The 17,540-nt window shown below is 39.3% G+C and overlaps 6 protein-coding genes across 15 annotated transcripts in view; 2 read left to right on the plus strand and 4 right to left on the minus strand.

Annotated features, from left to right (window-relative positions):
• The first annotated feature begins 948 nt into the window (after positions 1-948).
• LOC108106602 (probable cytochrome P450 6a20) lies at positions 949-2,812 on the plus strand. The gene is made up of 2 exons (XM_017213793.2): positions 949-2,053; positions 2,124-2,812. Exons 1-2 carry the CDS (start codon positions 967-969, stop codon positions 2,549-2,551), a joined length of 1,515 nt encoding a protein of 504 aa, XP_017069282.1. The 5' UTR covers positions 949-966; the 3' UTR covers positions 2,552-2,812.
• A 949-nt stretch (positions 2,813-3,761) lies between these two features.
• On the plus strand, positions 3,762-17,113 carry LOC108106710. Its single transcript, XM_017213942.2, has 3 exons — positions 3,762-4,848; positions 4,914-5,334; positions 14,761-17,113. The coding sequence occupies exons 1-3, from the start codon at positions 3,762-3,764 to the stop codon at positions 16,370-16,372; spliced, it is 3,120 nt and encodes a 1,039-aa protein (XP_017069431.2). The 3' UTR covers positions 16,373-17,113.
• Positions 5,874-7,552, minus strand: LOC108106709 (probable cytochrome P450 6a21). Its single transcript, XM_017213940.1, has 2 exons — positions 6,407-7,552; positions 5,874-6,348 (listed from the first exon to the last, which is right to left on the minus strand). The coding sequence occupies exons 1-2, from the start codon at positions 7,500-7,502 to the stop codon at positions 5,930-5,932; spliced, it is 1,515 nt and encodes a 504-aa protein (XP_017069429.1). The 5' UTR covers positions 7,503-7,552; the 3' UTR covers positions 5,874-5,929.
• Positions 7,966-9,742, minus strand: LOC108106223 (cytochrome P450 6a8-like). Its single transcript, XM_041819630.1, has 2 exons — positions 8,626-9,742; positions 7,966-8,561 (listed from the first exon to the last, which is right to left on the minus strand). Exons 1-2 carry the CDS (start codon positions 9,725-9,727, stop codon positions 8,143-8,145), a joined length of 1,521 nt encoding a protein of 506 aa, XP_041675564.1. The 5' UTR covers positions 9,728-9,742; the 3' UTR covers positions 7,966-8,142.
• Positions 10,602-12,464, minus strand: LOC108106222 (cytochrome P450 6a8). Of its 3 annotated transcripts, none has more exons than XM_041819628.1 (3): positions 12,443-12,464; positions 11,262-12,335; positions 10,602-11,203 (listed from the first exon to the last, which is right to left on the minus strand). In XM_041819628.1, the coding sequence occupies exons 1-3, from the start codon at positions 12,447-12,449 to the stop codon at positions 10,785-10,787; spliced, it is 1,500 nt and encodes a 499-aa protein (XP_041675562.1). In that variant the 5' UTR covers positions 12,450-12,464; the 3' UTR covers positions 10,602-10,784. The 3 variants fall into 3 exon arrangements, with proteins under 3 accessions (XP_041675562.1, XP_041675563.1, XP_041675561.1); XM_041819629.1 differs by having other exon boundaries at positions 12,439-12,454; XM_041819627.1 differs by lacking the exon at positions 12,443-12,464 and having other exon boundaries at positions 11,262-12,403.
• LOC108106539 (KN motif and ankyrin repeat domain-containing protein 1) overlaps positions 16,670-17,540 on the minus strand; it is a 28,140-nt gene continuing 27,269 nt past the window's right edge. For all 8 annotated transcript variants that reach the window (XM_017213690.2, XM_017213688.2, XM_017213689.2 and 5 more), the window contains one exon: positions 16,670-17,457. In XM_017213690.2, coding sequence (XP_017069179.1) covers positions 17,290-17,457 — 168 coding nt within the window. In that variant the 3' untranslated portion in view covers positions 16,670-17,289. The remainder of the gene's footprint in view (positions 17,458-17,540) is intronic.

Consider the following 17,540-nt stretch of genomic DNA (forward strand, 5'->3'; position numbering starts at 1 on the left):
CAAAAAGCTCAACTAGCTAGAAATTCACTCAAAAAGCTTGTGAAATCAAGATTTAGATTTCTATGCAATCAGCCTCAATATTTGTTTTATTAGTTTGATACCGTTTCGGTATTCTCTCTTTGTTCTTTTATCAACTTAAAACTTCTCTTTTAAAGAGATTCTTCTTATCTAGGCATTTGTTAAGTGCCCTCTGTTTTGAATACAAATTAATAGGCAATAATCGGACCTACCTGAACTTGTTTTAAATAGGAGTAGGTTTTCAGTCTTTGACAAAGGTAAAGATCGCTCTCTCTTTAAAAACCTTTTAATAAGATATTTTTTCAATTTTAATTAAATTAAGAGCGTGACTATAAATTCCGCTGTCATAGTTTAGGTGATGTATGTAAGTGCGATCAGGCATAACAAAAATAGAAAGAGCAAATATGTATATACATTGTATACACATAGAGAAGATAAGAGTAATTTTAAGAGCTTTACCAACAAGATAAAATGTAAACAGAAAAGCCTAAATAATGATGAAGAGAAATTATCATTGAAAAATCCATTTGGTCCATTTTTAAATTTTAATTTTTAAATTTTTTTTTTTTTTTAATTTTTAAATTTTACAAAACTACGTGTTAAATTTCTAGCGATGCTCATCACATCGTTTTTATAGAATATTGTGAAATGGCACTGATAGAGCTAAAAATATTTTTGCAGAACTTAAAGTCATGCTTAGTTGAACCTTCTTCACTGATTCAAAGTTAAATAAACTTGTACTATAAACTTTCCAAGTTAGTAATAAAAAGTTTATTGTAAAGAGATATCTTGTATGATACAATTTACTTAAAGGGAAAAATTAAGAGAACATGAGAAGTGTAAATGCAACATAAAGAGTAACTGGTACCTGCTAAGAGATGAATGAATAAGGTAGCCATTCCCTATAAAAGCCCGTTCGCGCCGCTTGCATTATTCAGTTTCTTCGTGATGGCTGTTCTTCTTGTATTGTTAGTTGGTGTTCTCACCTTCGCCGCGTGGTTTGTTCATCAACAGTTTACCTACTGGAAACGGCGTGACATCCCTCACGATGCCCCCAGTATTCCATTCGGTAACACCAGCGAGGTGATGAGATCTAAGCAGATATCGGACGTTTTTAGGAGAACCTACTTCAAGTATAAGAACAAGACCGATGGACCATTCGTGGGATTTTATTTATACTTCAAGAAGATAGCACTTATTACCGATATAGATTTTGTAAAAACGGTATTGATTCGGGAGTTCGACAAGTTCCACGATCGCGGTGTGTTCCACAACGAACGGGATGATCCGCTGACCGCTAATCTGGTGAACATCGAAGGCCAGAAGTGGAAAACTCTGCGCCAGAAATTGACTCCCACATTCACATCTGGCAAGATGAAGACTATGTTCCCCACCATTCTGGACGTGGGCGATGAAATGATTCGGGTTTTTGATAAGAATATTTCCGAAAATAAAGACTCTTTGGAGATCACAGATTTACTAGCCCGTTTCACCGCTGATGTCATTGGAACTTGTGCCTTTGGCTTGGATTGCCACAGCTTGTCGGATCCCAAGGCGGAGTTTGTGAAAATGGGAACTGCTGCCATCACCGAACGACGTTATGGAAAATCGCTGGACGTCTTCTTGTTTGGAGCACCAAAACTAGCGGCAAAACTGCGTATGAAACAGAGTGTCCAGAAGGTCGAGGACTTTTACATGAACATTATTAAGGATACTGTGGACTATCGTATAAAGAATAATGTTAAGCGAAACGATTTTATGGATATGTTGATTGAAATGAAACGGAAACACGATAGTGGCGACAAATTAAATGGTTTGACCTTCAACGAAATTGCTGCTCAAGCTTTTATATTTTTCTTGGCTGGATTTGAAACCAGCTCCACAACCATGGGATTTTCTCTTTATGAGTTGGCCAACAATCAAGACATCCAGGATAAACTAAGGATTGAAGTAGATAGCGTTCTGAAAAAATACGATGGAAAATTAAGTTATGACAGCATGCGGGAGATGACTTACTTGGAAAAGGTGATTGACGGTGAGTTTTCTATATCTATTTTCTGTTATTTATTTGTGAAAACTAATAAACTTTTATTTTCTTTTATCAGAAACCATGAGAATACGCCCGGTAGTTGGTCATTTAATCCGAAATGCCACTCAACGCTACGAGCATAGCAACCCAAAGTATTACATCGAAAAGGGCACTGGAGTGATCGTGCCCACCTGGGCCATTCATCATGATCCCGAGTTCTACCCAGAACCAGAAAAGTTCATCCCTGAGCGTTTTGATGAAGATCAGATCCAGCAGCGTCCTCCTTGCACATTCCTGCCTTTTGGAGACGGTCCTAGAAACTGCATTGGACTGCGATTCGGACGGATGCAGATCTTTGTTGGAATGGCGCTGCTCATCCACAACTTCAAGTTTGAGGTGCACCCCACCAAGACTGTTGTGCCCATGGAATACAGAGCCGATGACATTTTGATGAGTTCTAAAGGCGGAATTCAGTTGAAAGTCAGTAGGGTTGGGAAGCCATAAAGATAATTAAAACCCGATTACAACTTGATGAAATGCTTATGGGTTACGACGCAGTTGTCAGTTTAAATACCTACAATGTAGTTTTAGTTCGACACTAGTGATTAAGTGATAATTTGCACATGCAATTACTAGCTTTTCCCATAATGTGAATTATTGGTGGAGTTTGAACAGACATTTATTTATATTTGTATATGTAAACGTATCTATTATAAACATTTAATATTTATAAAGTGAGGAATAAACGACTTATTATTGAGCCAAGCGATAATTATGGTTTTATGTACTCATTTTCCTTGGCTATGGAAAACAGGTTTGTTCATTGCAACAAAGTTGATGAGTGATTACTATATTCTGATCTAATAAAAATGCCTTGTACACTGTTACATGAAAGTAGAAAAAAGAAAACACATACATCTAAATTACTCAAGGTCTCGTTTATTACCACTTTTCTATGTTTGGAAAACTGTTCTGACAGCTTTTACAACGGCAGAATAAAATGACATCAGCCTTGTGGAATTATATAACAATTACACCACCATTAAAAACCTATCATGTAGTTTAACATTTCAAATACTTTTTATTTACTTCCTCACTACCATAGCCAGTGTTTATTTTTACTTTAGAACGACTTTTAAGAACTGTTGTTAGGAAAGCTTCATGCAAGATTTGATCTTTATAATATAAATATTTCAATCATTCATTTTCATTACTTCGCTCTTGTTTTTATGTTTACATGAAATTCCCCTGCTGCACAGTATACGACAAATCATAACATTTCGCTGAGTCATGCTTAGCGTAAATAAAAAAGCCATTATAACGATGACTTGCACTTCTCTCATTCACCAAAAATGGCAATTAAAAATTAGCGCTACTAAACCGAACAGAAAACAAAACACAAAGCAATAAACTAGATAAAAAGCAAAAGGTTTGTAATAGTTAATTTTAGGTAAAACAAACAAAAATAAAAAAATAGAAATAAGTACAAACAAACATGTGAGTAATATGGTAACATATTAATCAACAGGAATTTTAAGAGAATTTTTATCGAACCGGTCGTAATTGCCTTATAACGCTGAGTCGGCATTTTACGATACGGATCGGACATTGTTACTCTTCGTTGCTTACCGTAAAGAGAATCATGTGATTGCCAAGAGAGGGCTCACGAGTATAAAAGAGCAGGCCCGCTGGTAGCGGTATTATTTAATTCGTGATGGCCGTGATAGTCGTACTGCTCCTCGGTGTTATAACACTAGCCGCGTGGTTCGTGCACCAAAACTTTAGTTATTGGAAACGCCGCGGGATTCCTCACGATGAGCCCAACATTCTATTCGGGAACTCTTTCGAGTCCATGAGAACTATGCAATTATCAAATATTTTCAAACGAACCTACTTCAAGTTTAAAAAGAACACCGATGGACCATTCGTGGGATTTTATATGTTTTTTAAAAAGATGGCCATCGTCACAGATATTGATTTCGCAAAGACGGTATTAATTCGCGAGTTCGACAAGTTCCACGATCGGGGAATTTTTCACAACGAACGGGATGATCCACTGACCGCTCATCTAGTGACCATTGAAGGTCAGAAGTGGAAAACTCTGCGCCAGAAATTGACTCCCACATTCACATCTGGCAAGATGAAGACTATGTTCCCCACGATTTTGGACGTGGGCGACAACATGATTCGAGTTTTTGATAAGAACATTTCCGAAAGTAAAGACTCTTTGGAGATAACGGATTTAGTAGCCCGTTTCACCGCTGATGTAATCGGAACCTGTGCCTTCGGATTGGACTGCCACAGCTTGTCTGATCCCAAAGCGGAGTTTGTTAAAATGGGAAATGCTGCCATCACCGAACGACGATATGGAAAGTCCATGGATCTCTTTTTGTTTGGGGCCCCAAAACTAGCAGCCAAGTTGCGTATGAAGGCGAACGTCCAAGAAGTCGAGGACTTTTACATGAATATCATCAAGGAAACCGTGAGCTATCGCATCAAAAACAATATAAAACGAAACGATTTTATGGACATGCTAATTGATATGAAACTGAAACACGATAGCGGCGACAAGTTAAATGGCTTGACATTCAACGAAATCGCTGCCCAAGCTTTTATATTCTTCCTGGCTGGATTTGAAACCAGCTCCACAACCATGGGATTTTCTCTTTATGAGTTGGCCAACAATCAGGATATTCAGGATAAGCTAAGGATTGAAGTAGATAGTGTCCTGAAGAAATACAATGGAAAACTATGTTATGACAGCATGAGGGAGATGATTTACTTGGAAAAGGTCATTGATGGTGAGTTTTCTATATCTATTGGCTAATATTCATTTACTTTAACTAAGTTTAATTTTCTTTCTCAGAAACCATGAGAAAACGCCCGGTAGTTGGACATTTAATCCGCAATGCCACTCAACGCTACGAGCACAGCAATCCAAAGTATTACATTGAAAAGGGCACTGGAGTGATCGTGCCCACCTTGGCCATTCATCATGATCCCGAGTTCTACCCAGAACCAGAGAAGTTCATTCCTGAGCGTTTTGATGAGGATCAGATCCAGCAGCGTCCTCCTTGCACATTCTTGCCTTTTGGTGATGGTCCTAGAAACTGCATTGGACTGCGATTCGGAAGAATGCAGGTTGTCGTTGGAATGGCTCTGCTGATCCACAACTTTAAGTTTGAGGTGCACCCCACAAAGACTGTAATACCTTTAGTTTATAGGCCCGATGATATTCTCTTGAGTTCTAAGGGCGGAATTCATTTGAAAGTCAGTAGGGTTGGGAAGTAATAAAGATAATTTATAATCAATTATTATTAATTTTTAAAACTTAAACTGATTTAAGATTATAATTAAAACGTTACGAAGCATTTTAGATTAATTTTTATTCTTACTGATTATGGTGATAGTTTAGTAGTAGATCTTCGCCAATGGAAAGCCACTTCGCGGTATCACTATATTTGAAGTGGTCGGTTGTCTGGGTTAGAAGAACATATCATTATCATTAATGTATACTTATTGCGTACTTGAGCTTATCGTGGTCTATAAAGGACTTTACACATTTTGTATTTCGGTAGCACAATTTCATCATCCTTTTGTTTTAAAGAAGATTTTGATTAGATTAAAAATCTTCTTTTTCCAGCACTTAACATTTTTTAAATCTGACAATCGATGAACATATAGTTCCATTAGTATAGACTACTTTCAGGCTCACTTTTTATTAGTCGGATTGCTGTGATGGGGGCAGCTATAAAACAAGTAAATATAATATTATAATTTCTACCATGAGTTGCCAGTTTATAAATAAGTAAATTGTATAAGTAAATTGATTTTCAAGTTGTTTCTATGCAATTATAATATAAAGCTTTAATATGAATAGAATTACACCCGTTCGACCTTAAGGTAAATGCCAGATTCACTTGCAATCAGGAACATTTCTTTGTTGTATTTCATGGGAATCGTTGTCTGCTCACAGACCGAGAATTTAAAGTCCTTGATGAGGAGAGCCAATCCGATTCTGGTCTGCATTTGGCCAAAACGCATTCCGATACAGTTTCTGGGACCATCGCCAAACGGCAGCCACTCCACGGAGTCTCGCTCCTTGACTCGTTCGGCAGAGAAGTTTTCGGGGTCAAAGGTATTTGGATTGGCATAAAACTTCTCATCACGATGCATGGCTCCGGCAGGAATTATGATGGGCATTCCCTTCTTAATCACATACTTGGGATTTTCGGGAACCACAAAGTCCTCCAGACATTCGCGATTTAATACAGGAAGAACGGTGTAAAGTCTAAGAGTTTCTATAATGATAATAATAAGTTTATTATGTATCCTGTATAAAATGTATTCAAACCTTACCAGATATCACTTGATCTAGGTAGACCAGTTCCTTTACGCTTTCGTAGGATAACTCTCCCTTGTACTTCTCGGAAACCTCTTGGATCTCCGTCCTTACACGGTTCTGGATGCCCTGATTTTGGGCCAGCTCATACAAAGCGAATCCCATGGTGGTCGATGAGGTTTCAAATCCAGCAGCAAAGAAAACAAAAGCCTGGGCAGCTATCTCCTCAATAGTTAGGTTCACGTTCTCACCAGTTTCAGACATCATAAGTGGATTGTTTTTCAAATCGATTAACTGATCCATGAAATCATTTCTACGGATATTATTCTGCTCCCTGAATGCCACTGTCTCTCTAACGATGCGCATGAAAAACTTCTCGATATGCTCGGCTGTCATTTTCATATGGAGGCGACGTGCCAGATTGGGAAAGCTATTGACAAATCCAATTCCTACGGGACCCAGGCGCTGGTCTGTTAAGGATCTTCGACCCATTTCTCGGAACTCCGCATCAGGATCCTTAAGACTACTGCACTCGATGCCAAAGGCACAGGTTCCGATGACATCAGTGGTGAACCTTGCCAAAAGCTCTTTCACCTCAACAATGGGGCTCTTATCCACATATTTGCCCATAACATCGGTGAACTCATGACCCACCTTGATCACGGTGGGGAACATATACTTCATTTTTCCAGACGTGAAGGTAGAAGACAACTTGTGACGCATAGATCTCCACTTATGACCATCTAGTAAGAACAATTGCCCGGACAATGGATCGTCGTCGGGGTTGTGGAAGAAACCACGATCTGTAAACTTGTTAAAGTCCTTGATCAGGATCTGCTTTACCAGAGAAGGTTCCAAGACCAATACTCCCGGTCGTTGGAACCAATAGAAGCCAGCAAAGGGTCCGGTTCCACGAAACTTGTTGTAATGGCTCGTCCAGATATCGTTAAATGATCGCTTAGTTCGAACTCCCTTCAGGCTTCCCATCAGGAGGTGCGGCTCCTCACACGGTATTCCCAATTCCTGCCAGTACCTCATAGTTTTGCGCCATTTCACCAGAAGGTAGCCAACAAGCGTCAGCAACGCTGTTAGTAGAACAGCTCCCACAGCCATAACTATGAGTATTTATTAGAATTTTCAATCTACGGTGATTGCTAACTAACTTGTCGAACGTTTAACATCAACTGAGAGTTCCAAAGCTTTTCAGCGCTTTTAATAGACCTGCGCTAAACTGGGTTGTCATTGTGACCAACAAACAAAATATTAGAAATCGCAATCTTTTAACTTATCGCTGCTGCTTATAGGAATTCTGACCAGATTATAAGGCAATTCACAAGCTGACAAATTGATATGTAGCTTTCGAAAGCTTTCTCGATCGTAAAGTACCTACTACCTATTTTTTCTGTTTTTAGGTAAAATCATTTTAAAAACATTGGTTCGACGAAGAAGGATATTAATACGGCAAAGTTCAAATTAAGATTATAATAAAAATATATTTATAATAAAAGTTTTCATATATCAAATGCTAACAATAACTTGTATTAATGAAAATCCAGTATTTAGTTTAACAATCCAATCATACCTTTAATATACCCCGTAAAATAAAGGAACACTCATGTTTAATGGCACTAAAGCAATAAATCTAAAATTGGCTATTGACCAAGGGGTCCTAGGCCTGCCCCAATATTATTCTATGAGAACTAGGTTATACTAGTTCCAAACTGGCATTGTTTTAATGGACCTCACATCCTGGTTAGGTTGCCTCCAGTTTGAGATAGATTCCATCTTTCACTCCGAGTACAAATGACTTGGGATCGTAGACCAGGGGATCCGAGGTTTTCGAGCTTGTGGAGAACTTGAAGTTCTTTATGAGTAGAGCCAGTCCAATACGAGCCTGCATCTGTCCGAATCTCAGACCAATGCAGTTACGAGGACCATCTCCGAAGGGTAACCAGGCAACTGAAGGACGATTTTTTATTTCCTCTGGGGTGAATCGCTCAGGACGGAACTCCAAGGGTTCGGGATAGATGCTGGGATCGTGATGAATGGCAGATGCGGGAATGATAACCGACTGACCAGCCTCGATTACAAACTCCGGATGACCTGGAACCACATAACGCTGAGCGGCCTTCCGATCCAGATGGGGTACAATCGTGTGGAGACGTAGAGTTTCTTTAAGGATATACGAAATTTAGAATACTTTTTATATAATTTATTATTTTATTATTTAACTTACCACTTATAACCTGATTCAGGTACTTGAGATCCTTGGAGCATTCGTAAGTAAACTTTTGGTCATGCTGTTCCAGGACCTCCTCTACTTCAGCTCTAACCTTATTTTGAATGTCTGGATTCTTAGCCAGTTCGTATAAGGCGTAGCCCATGGTGGAGGAGGAAGTCTCGAATCCAGCAATAAAGAACACGAATGCTTGGGCAAGGACCTCATCAATGGTTAAACCTTTGACCACTTCGCCATTCTCCAGAGTAACTTCCTTTTGGTTTTTCATTTCGATGAGCATATCCATGAAATCGTTCCGTTTAATATTCTCCTTTTCTCGCATCGCCACAGTCTCAGTGACAATTCTGCGATAGAAGTCCTGAATATGCTGAGGAGTTCGAACAAAACCCAATTTCCTGGCCAGCTTTGGATAGCTTCGCATAAACCCGAGTATTATAGTACCATGTCGCTTTTCCACCAAAGATCGTTTTCCAAAGTCTAGGAACTCGGCCTTTTCATCTCGTAGACTGTTGCACTTGATGCCAAAGGCACAGGTACCGATGACATCCACTGTGAATCTGGCCACCAGATCACGAATATTCAGTACATCGTTTTTTGATACCTTTTCATGCATTACGGTCATGAATTCATCGGCAACGGAAACTACGGTTGGAAACATGAATTTCATTTTACCAGATGTGAAAGTCGACGATAGTTTATTCCTAAGCAAACGCCACTGAGGGCCATCCAGATTGAAGAGATGTGCAGATATGGGATCATCTTTTTCGTTGTAGAACATTCCCTTGTTAGAGAAGTTTGAGAAGTCTTTGATCAATATATGTTTGGCCAGTTCCAGATCCATAACGAATGCAGCAGGAATCTGGAAGAGGTAAAATCCCACAAAAGGAGCTTTACTCTCCCGAAATTTGTTGTAGTGATCCTGAAGGCATTCGTGAAAGTTCTTTGGATTGTGTAATGCCGCCAGGTTTCCCCTTATCGGATGTGGTGTATCGAATGGAATCCCTCGACGCTTAAAATATGTTAATTTGCGATGAAGATAGTAAGTAACTATCGCCAGTAGGGCAACAGCCACTTGAAAGAGAATGTACGTTAACGCCATACTAAGTCTTATGTGGTCCGAATACGACTGATTTGGGAAAGGATCGACGAACTGCTTTTAAATGCTGAATCTTACTTAGCATGACGGAGCGTTCTCTGGACCTATGCAAGGCGAGAGTTAATCTACAGGTTTTGTTTACTTTTTGCTGGCAACTGTGAAACATAAAGATTATTACAATAAGATGAGTCAATAAAGATACCATACAACATGGAAAACTTTGTATGCACACTTATTATTTTCATATCGTTTGATGTTTGTCAGTGACAATTAGCCAATTATTACTGTACAATGACGGTCGGGGTGGCATATCAAAACGCCTAGTGCTCAAGGCATCCCCCGTATCAGTAGATTTGCTTGGAAACTGCTTGCTTACTTATCGTTACTCAAGTTTGTTCTTTTTATAATACAGCCTAGTCAGCATAAGCATGGTTTTTACCATATCTTTAATCTCTTTTGTTTTTCTTTCCTGCAGACAGCGTAACTTACCTACGATATATAATTAAATAATACTTTTTGTTTAATTAGTCTTCTGCTTTTTATTTGCTTAACATCTCTTATTCCATGCGTACTTTAAAATGATATTTAAATTTATATAAATTAGCGTTTTCTACCTCTTTTTTTTGTATAGTTACAAAGTTTAGAAAACAAAATTCAAGTTTTATCATCTAGACTTATATCTTCAGAACTTATTAGTCCAAGAATTGTTTTTAAACATATTCAATAATGTACCTTCATTCCACTTGTCTTCTTTCGAAGCGAACGGACAAGTTTTTTACTCAAGTTTATCTTTTCTGAAATACAGTACCTTTAATTTACCCCGTAAAGAAGAGGAATATTTATGTCGATTGGCACTAAGGAATAAATCTAAAGTTGGTTATTGACCAAGGGGTATAGACCTGCCCCAATATAATTCTATGTGAACTAGATTATATGAGTACAGAATACAAATTAATTCTATGAGAACTAGGTTATATGAGTACAGAATACAAATTAATATCTTTCTATATAGTATTTTTATAAAACTTTGGCGTTGCTTTAATCGGCCTCAACATCCTGGTTAGATTGCCTCCAATTTCAGATAGATTCCGTCTTTCAGACCGAGTACAAATGACTTGGGATCGTAGACCAGGGGATCTGAGGTTTTCGAGCTTGTGGAGAACTTGAAGTTCTTGATGAGTAGAGCCAGTCCAATACGAGCCTGCATCTGTCCGAATCTCAGACCAATGCAGTTTCGAGGACCATCTCCGAAGGGTAACCAGGCAACTGAAGGACGATTTTTTATTTCCTCTGGGGTGAATCGCTCAGGACGGAACTCCAAGGGTTCGGGATAGATGCTGGGATCGCGATGAATAGCAGATGCGGGAATGATAACCGACTGACCAGCCTCGATTACAAACTCCGGATGACCGGGAACCACATAACGCTTAGCGGCCATCCGATCCAGATTGGGCACAATCGTGTAGAGACGTAGAGTTTCTTTAGGGATATACGAAATTTAGTATCCTTTTTGTATAATTTATGGTATTTAACTTACCACTTATAACCTGATTCAGGTACTTGAGATCCTTGGTGCATTCGTAAGTAAACTTTTGGTCATGCTGTTCCAGGACCTCCTCTACTTCAGCTCTAACCTTATTTTGAATGTCTGGATTCTTAGCCAGTTCGTATAAGGCATAGCCCATGGTGGAGGAGGAGGTCTCGAATCCAGCAATGAAGAACACAAATGCTTGGGCAAGGACCTCATCAATGGTTAAACCTTTGACCACTTCGCCATTCTCCAGAGTAACTTCCTTTTGGTTTTTCATTTCGATGAGCATATCCATGAAATCGTTCCGTTTAATATTCTCCTTTTCTCGCATCGCCACAGTCTCAGTGACAATTCTGCGATAGAAGTCCTGAATATGCTGAGGAGTTCGAACAAAACCCAATTTCCTGGCCAGCTTTGGATAGCTTCGCATAAACCCGAGTATTATAGTACCATGTCGCTTTTCCACCAAAGATCGTTTTCCAAAGTCTAGGAACTCGGCCTTTTCATCTCGTAGACTGTTGCACTTGATGCCAAAGGCACAGGTACCGATGACATCCACTGTGAATCTGGCCACCAGATCACGAATATTCAGTACATCGTTTTTTGATACCTTTTCATGCATTACGGTCATGAATTCATCGGCAACGGAAACTACGGTTGGAAACATGAATTTCATTTTACCAGATGTGAAAGTCGACGATAGTTTATTCCTAAGCAAACGCCACTGAGGGCCATCCAGATTGAAGAGATGTGCAGATATGGGATCATCTTTTTCGTTGTAGAACATTCCCTTGTTAGAGAAGTTTGAGAAGTCTTTGATCAATATATGTTTGGCCAGTTCCAGATCCATAACGAAGGCAGCAGGATTCTGGAAGAGGTAAAATCCCACAAAAGGAGCTTTGCTCTCCCGGAATTTGTTGTAGTGATCCTGAAGGCATTCGTGAAAGTTCTTAGATATTTGTAATTCCGCCAGGTTTCCCCTTATCGGATGTGGTGTATCGAATGGAATCCCTCGACGCTTAAAATATGTTAATTTGCGATGAAGATAGTAAGTAACTATCGCTAGTAGGGCAACAGCCACTTGAAAGAGAATGTACGTTAACGCCATATCAAGTCTAATGTGGTTCGAATACGACTGATTTGGGAAACGATCGACGAACTGCTTTTATATGCTGAAACTTACTTACTTAGCATGACGAGGCAATCTCTGGATCTATGAAAAGCGAGAGTTAATCTACAGGTTTTGTTTACGTTTTTGCAGGCAACTGTGAGACAGCAAGATTATTACAGTAAGATGAGTGAAATTAATCAACATGGAATACTTTGTATGCACATTAGTATTATCTTATCGTCTGATGTTTGTTAGTGACAATTAGCCAATTATTACTGTACAATGATGGATGCGTGGCTTATCAAAACGTCTAGTGCTCAAGGCATCCCCTCGTATTAGTAGGTTTGCTTGCAAACTGCCTGCCTACTCATCGTTGCCAAGTTTGTTCTTGTTTATAAAACAGCCTAGTCAGTATAAGAAAGCTTTTATATTTTTGTATATATATTTAAACATATTCAATAATGTAGCCTCATTCCACATTTCTTCTTTCGAAGCGAACGGACGTGTTTTTTACTAAAGTTTATCTTTGCTGAAATACTCGCGAATTTAACTCGAAATTAATATTATTATGTTGAATCAAATTTTTATTCTATCCGTTTGTCTTCCGCGCAGTGAATTAATTTGTGCAGTGTTTCTTTTTGTTTAAATGTGCAATATATTTAAATATATTTCATCTCCTTCTTATCTTTCGTATTGCGCGAATAAACGGTTCTTCTCTCGCTCGCGCTTCTTTTGTGTGCATATGTAAACCTTATCTTGTTTTTAATCTACTCCCTCAGCTCTCTCTTCCTTTTTGCTCTCGCACAGTGGTTTTTGTTCGATTTAATAGTGTTTCGAGGGTTTTATGAGGTGCGGTGGGTGCATTTCGTAAAGCCAGCGATCTGCTTACGGCGCTTGAAGCAGAAACTTTGTTCTTCATGAACGCTGTTGGGTATTATGTTTAAACTAAAATGCCCTCTACCGCATTACTAATACTTTTTCTACTAACTTAAAAATTGCATTACTCAACTACTTAGCAGACACAAAATAATCTCGTTTTTGAACTTATTCACTCGGTAACATCCCCGTGTTCCGAGCCGTACGTTAGATTGCAGTTCCTACTGTATATAGACCAGCCCCCGCTTATCAATCTCCCCCAAGTAGAGCAATCCCCCATCAACAAAGTCATATCACTTGTGAGCTACTTCATCAGTAGAGGACCGTGTCCGATAGAAATTGTAACATGATATGGGTATTAGCTGGTCAATAATTTGACGGATCTGGCAACGACATTGTTTACCTTTTTCGTCATATTTGTTTGACATTTGATTAGATTTCAAGTGCGGATGTTGCCAACAACAACAACAACAACAACAATGAGTAATTAAATCAGGCAGCTTTTCATTTTTGTTTTTGTATTTATTTTGGCTTTATTTCAGCTTTGTGGGTGAGCTTTTCTATTGTCAGTTAGATTTGTTTTTGCTATCACGGCGTTTAAATGTTAATTGGGCGTAAAATGAATCGGTTAGGGTAGCAAAGTACTAACGGAGAGAGCGAAAGTGTACTATTTTATATATTATCAGCAGTTAGCTTACTGGTGGACAGTAAACGAGTATAAAGATGATTTTATCATTGAAAGTTCCCCACAAAAAAAGGTTATAGCCCCAACAAAAGAGTCGACAAAAATTCTGACCAAGAAATTGATAAGAAACCAAAATTCAGATTAGAATGGTAGATCCGACAAGGTGGCTAGAAAAATGTTCTACAAAATTGGACACAGTTTTTATTTTTTCTTAAACAAAATGAATATCTGTATATAAATATAAACTACTGCTACATAATCTTCTTTTTTTGAAGTTTATAGATAATTTTCATGTTTTTGGCATTCCTATTGTATCTTTTATTTATTTAGATTTTATAAGACGTATAAACAAGTCTTCTGTGACTATCTGTTGGTGCTGTTGGTGCCACGACCAACATTGAAAAATAAAGTAATAATAATCATATGTATGTCCGTCTGGCCTTAAACAGACGCCCACCGGCCGACGAGCTACAGTGTAGCGTACTCGAAAAAGCGGTAAAGAAACAAATTAAAAGCTCGCACCTTGTGGAGTGGGGAGCGAGTATCGTAAATAGTTACTTTTCTCCAACGTACTCTCAGTCGAATCGTGCGCTTCGGTAATGAACGTAACCCATCGAGAACGTCGCTCCGGAGCGATGCATTAGATCATAGTTGGTGCGACACTACCTCACGTTTGAGAGCGGGATCGAGATACAGCGGCTAGTGAGAGTGAGAGTAGGTGGCAAGAAAAAGGGGTTAGCAGGAAGGAAGTAGAACTTCCACAAGCCCCATCACTAACATACCCCGTCAAAAGCTAAGGCAGTGATTTCGACAACCAGACGTGTGTGCATGTGATTCAGAATAAACAAAATCGTAACTATCCACCTAACTACCTACGAAATGCAAAACATGTGGATCGTTTTCCTGATCATCGGATTGTTGGTGCTCGGGCTGCTGGTTCTGCTAATAATAGCGGCGCGGTATCAGAGAGATTATTGGCGCTATCTGAACATTCCGCATGAGAGGCCGAAAAAGCTATGGCCTATCATCAGGCAAATAATGACGCAGACATTAAGTACTGAGGCAATGAAGGCGAATCATTATTCGGCCATATACAACAAGTTCAAGGGAAGCGGTCCATTTTGTGGATTCTACGCTCTGCTGCAGCCACGAGCTTTGATCCTCGACCGGGAGCTGATCCGACAGATAATGATCAAAGACTTTTGGAATTTCAATGATCGTGGATTGTATTGTAACCAGAAAACAGATCCTTTATCCGGTGATCTCTATGCTTTGCGAGGAGAGAGCTGGAAGGAGATGCGCAGGAAATTGGATCCTAGTCTTGAAGGTGATCGCATGTCCTGGCTGTATGGTTGCCTCTATGGTGAGGCAGCGGAGCTCCTGCTAACTGTTAGTTCTACTCTTATGAGTCAGTCACATTCCACTCTTCACATTCAGAAGATTATGCGACGCTATGTTTTGTCTGCCCTGGCGAAATGTGTTTTTGGTTTGGATGCCCAGCAGAGGTTGTCGTATCCATTAGATGGTTTCGAGCAGATGACTGAAATGGCCTTGAATAGTCATAAACATGGCTACCTAATGAACCTAATGATGATCCGCTTTCCGAACTTCTGTCGAATGCTGCGTATGCGTCGTACTCCCAAACCGGCAGAGGATTATTTCGTGAAGCTTCTTTCGAATATTGTGGAGCAGCGTGAGGCGTCGGGTGTCCGACAACAGGACTATCTGCAACTCCTGATGGATGTCAAAGCACTGGAATTGATCACCCACCAGTATGAATCAGATAAGGAGCTGGCATTGCATCTGCAAAATGAACTGGCCGCCCATGCAGTTGTCTTTTTGAAGGCAGGATACGAGCAAACGGCCAACACTCTGTCCTATGTTCTCTACGAACTTGCCTCGCATCCGGATCTGCAAATCCGAGTTAGGGAGGAGATCAAAAAGGCCATTGAACGGCACGAGGGTAACATTAACTACGAGTGCATTCAGTCGCTGGCTTTCATGGGTCAGGTGATCAATGAAACCCTACGGATGCATCCCATAACACCCTATATCCTACGTCGCACCCTCAACGATTATGCTGTGCCAAATCATCCCAAATACATACTGGTCAAGGAACTGTTCCTAATTATTCCCACACATGCCATACATCACGATCCGGATATTTATCCAGAGCCGGAGAAGTTCAAACCAGATCGTTGGGGTGGACCAAGGGATTCACTGCAGGACCAGGCTACCTGGTTTGGATTCGGCTTGGGTGCACGAAGCTGCATAGGAATTCAGTTTGCGCAGCTGCAACTGCGATTGGCTTTGACACTCCTCCTCTCCGAATATGAATTCACGTTAGATACTAGGAAGCCATTGGTAAACTTGGATGATGGCATAGCGCTTACTCTGATGCCATTGGGAGTTATAGAACCCGGGAGTGAGGAGAGAGCGGTATAAATTGGAGACAAGATCACTGACATGAGTCGAAACTCTGAGTTAGTTAAAATATTTTCTGAACTCAATTTAAATATTTCCGCTTTCTGCTTAATATGGAAAAGTGATTAAAGCGTCTTATTTGTTGTTATAAAAATGTGTAGATGACCAAGAGATTAAGCTTATGTCAGTGTCTAAGTCTCTGGCTTTAGCTTAATGATGAAGAATTTACTCGATGAACAAAGTCTAGAAAGCAATACTAAACTCAGCATGTTAACCAACCAAAAAATAATTACGAAACTAAAGGTCAGCAATTTAGAATAGTTAATTTTAAATACATTTTCTTTATTTAAGAATTTATTTATTTTGAAAAACATTTCGTTTAAAATAGCTTTTGTTTAATTTCTATTAAATACACATTGTCCTCCTAAGGATGAACCTTTTGATTTGTTAAAATTTTTGTCAATTTGATTCATTGTTTGTTGTTATTTATGGTTAGTATATATTTATATCGTTTTTATTTTGCATTGTCGATTGCTTGATATGGTTGGTTGGTTTGTCGGCTACTCTAAGATCGGTAGCTCAGGCCTGTGCAGTACTTAATAGCAAGTGTTGATCGTTTTGTGTCAGATATAGTATATATATATTAAAGAGTCTGCTGTTTTCGTTGATTAATCAATATCGAAATTATATAGTTACATTACACATTAGCACTAAAAATTAGATTTACAAATAAATAAAATATATATATATATATATATATATGCCAAAACGAATTCTAAGTATTATTAATATACATATAAAAGTGCTGGCTGCTTTTGTGCCTTTCCTCAGCTCTAAGTATGGAATGTATTTTGGGGCACCTCTACAAAAATGCTAATTAAGAACTTAGACACTAGCTGTTGTTTGTTCGTCGATTTGGCCGCTAATACATAATGGCTCTACTGCGATGGCTGGCGTTTATGGCGCTGTGGCGATATCAGGGAGCTCCTTGTGGCATCTCCGCGATTGGGCATCTTACTCCTAAGCATTTGTTCGTGGACGTAGATCAGCAGACCCACATCCCGATGTCCGGCCTGCCATGCAATCTTAAACGCCGTGCTACCATCCTGTGGAAGATGAAAACCATTAAAATCTTGTTTTCTACTCTTTAAGATAATGAGACTGCTGATCTAAGTCTGTGATTCGAAGT

This window comes from Drosophila eugracilis, unplaced genomic scaffold (genome assembly GCF_018153835.1).
Source record: "Drosophila eugracilis isolate 14026-0451.02 unplaced genomic scaffold, ASM1815383v1 contig_90, whole genome shotgun sequence".
Lineage (NCBI taxonomy): Eukaryota > Metazoa > Arthropoda > Insecta > Diptera > Drosophilidae > Drosophila > Drosophila eugracilis.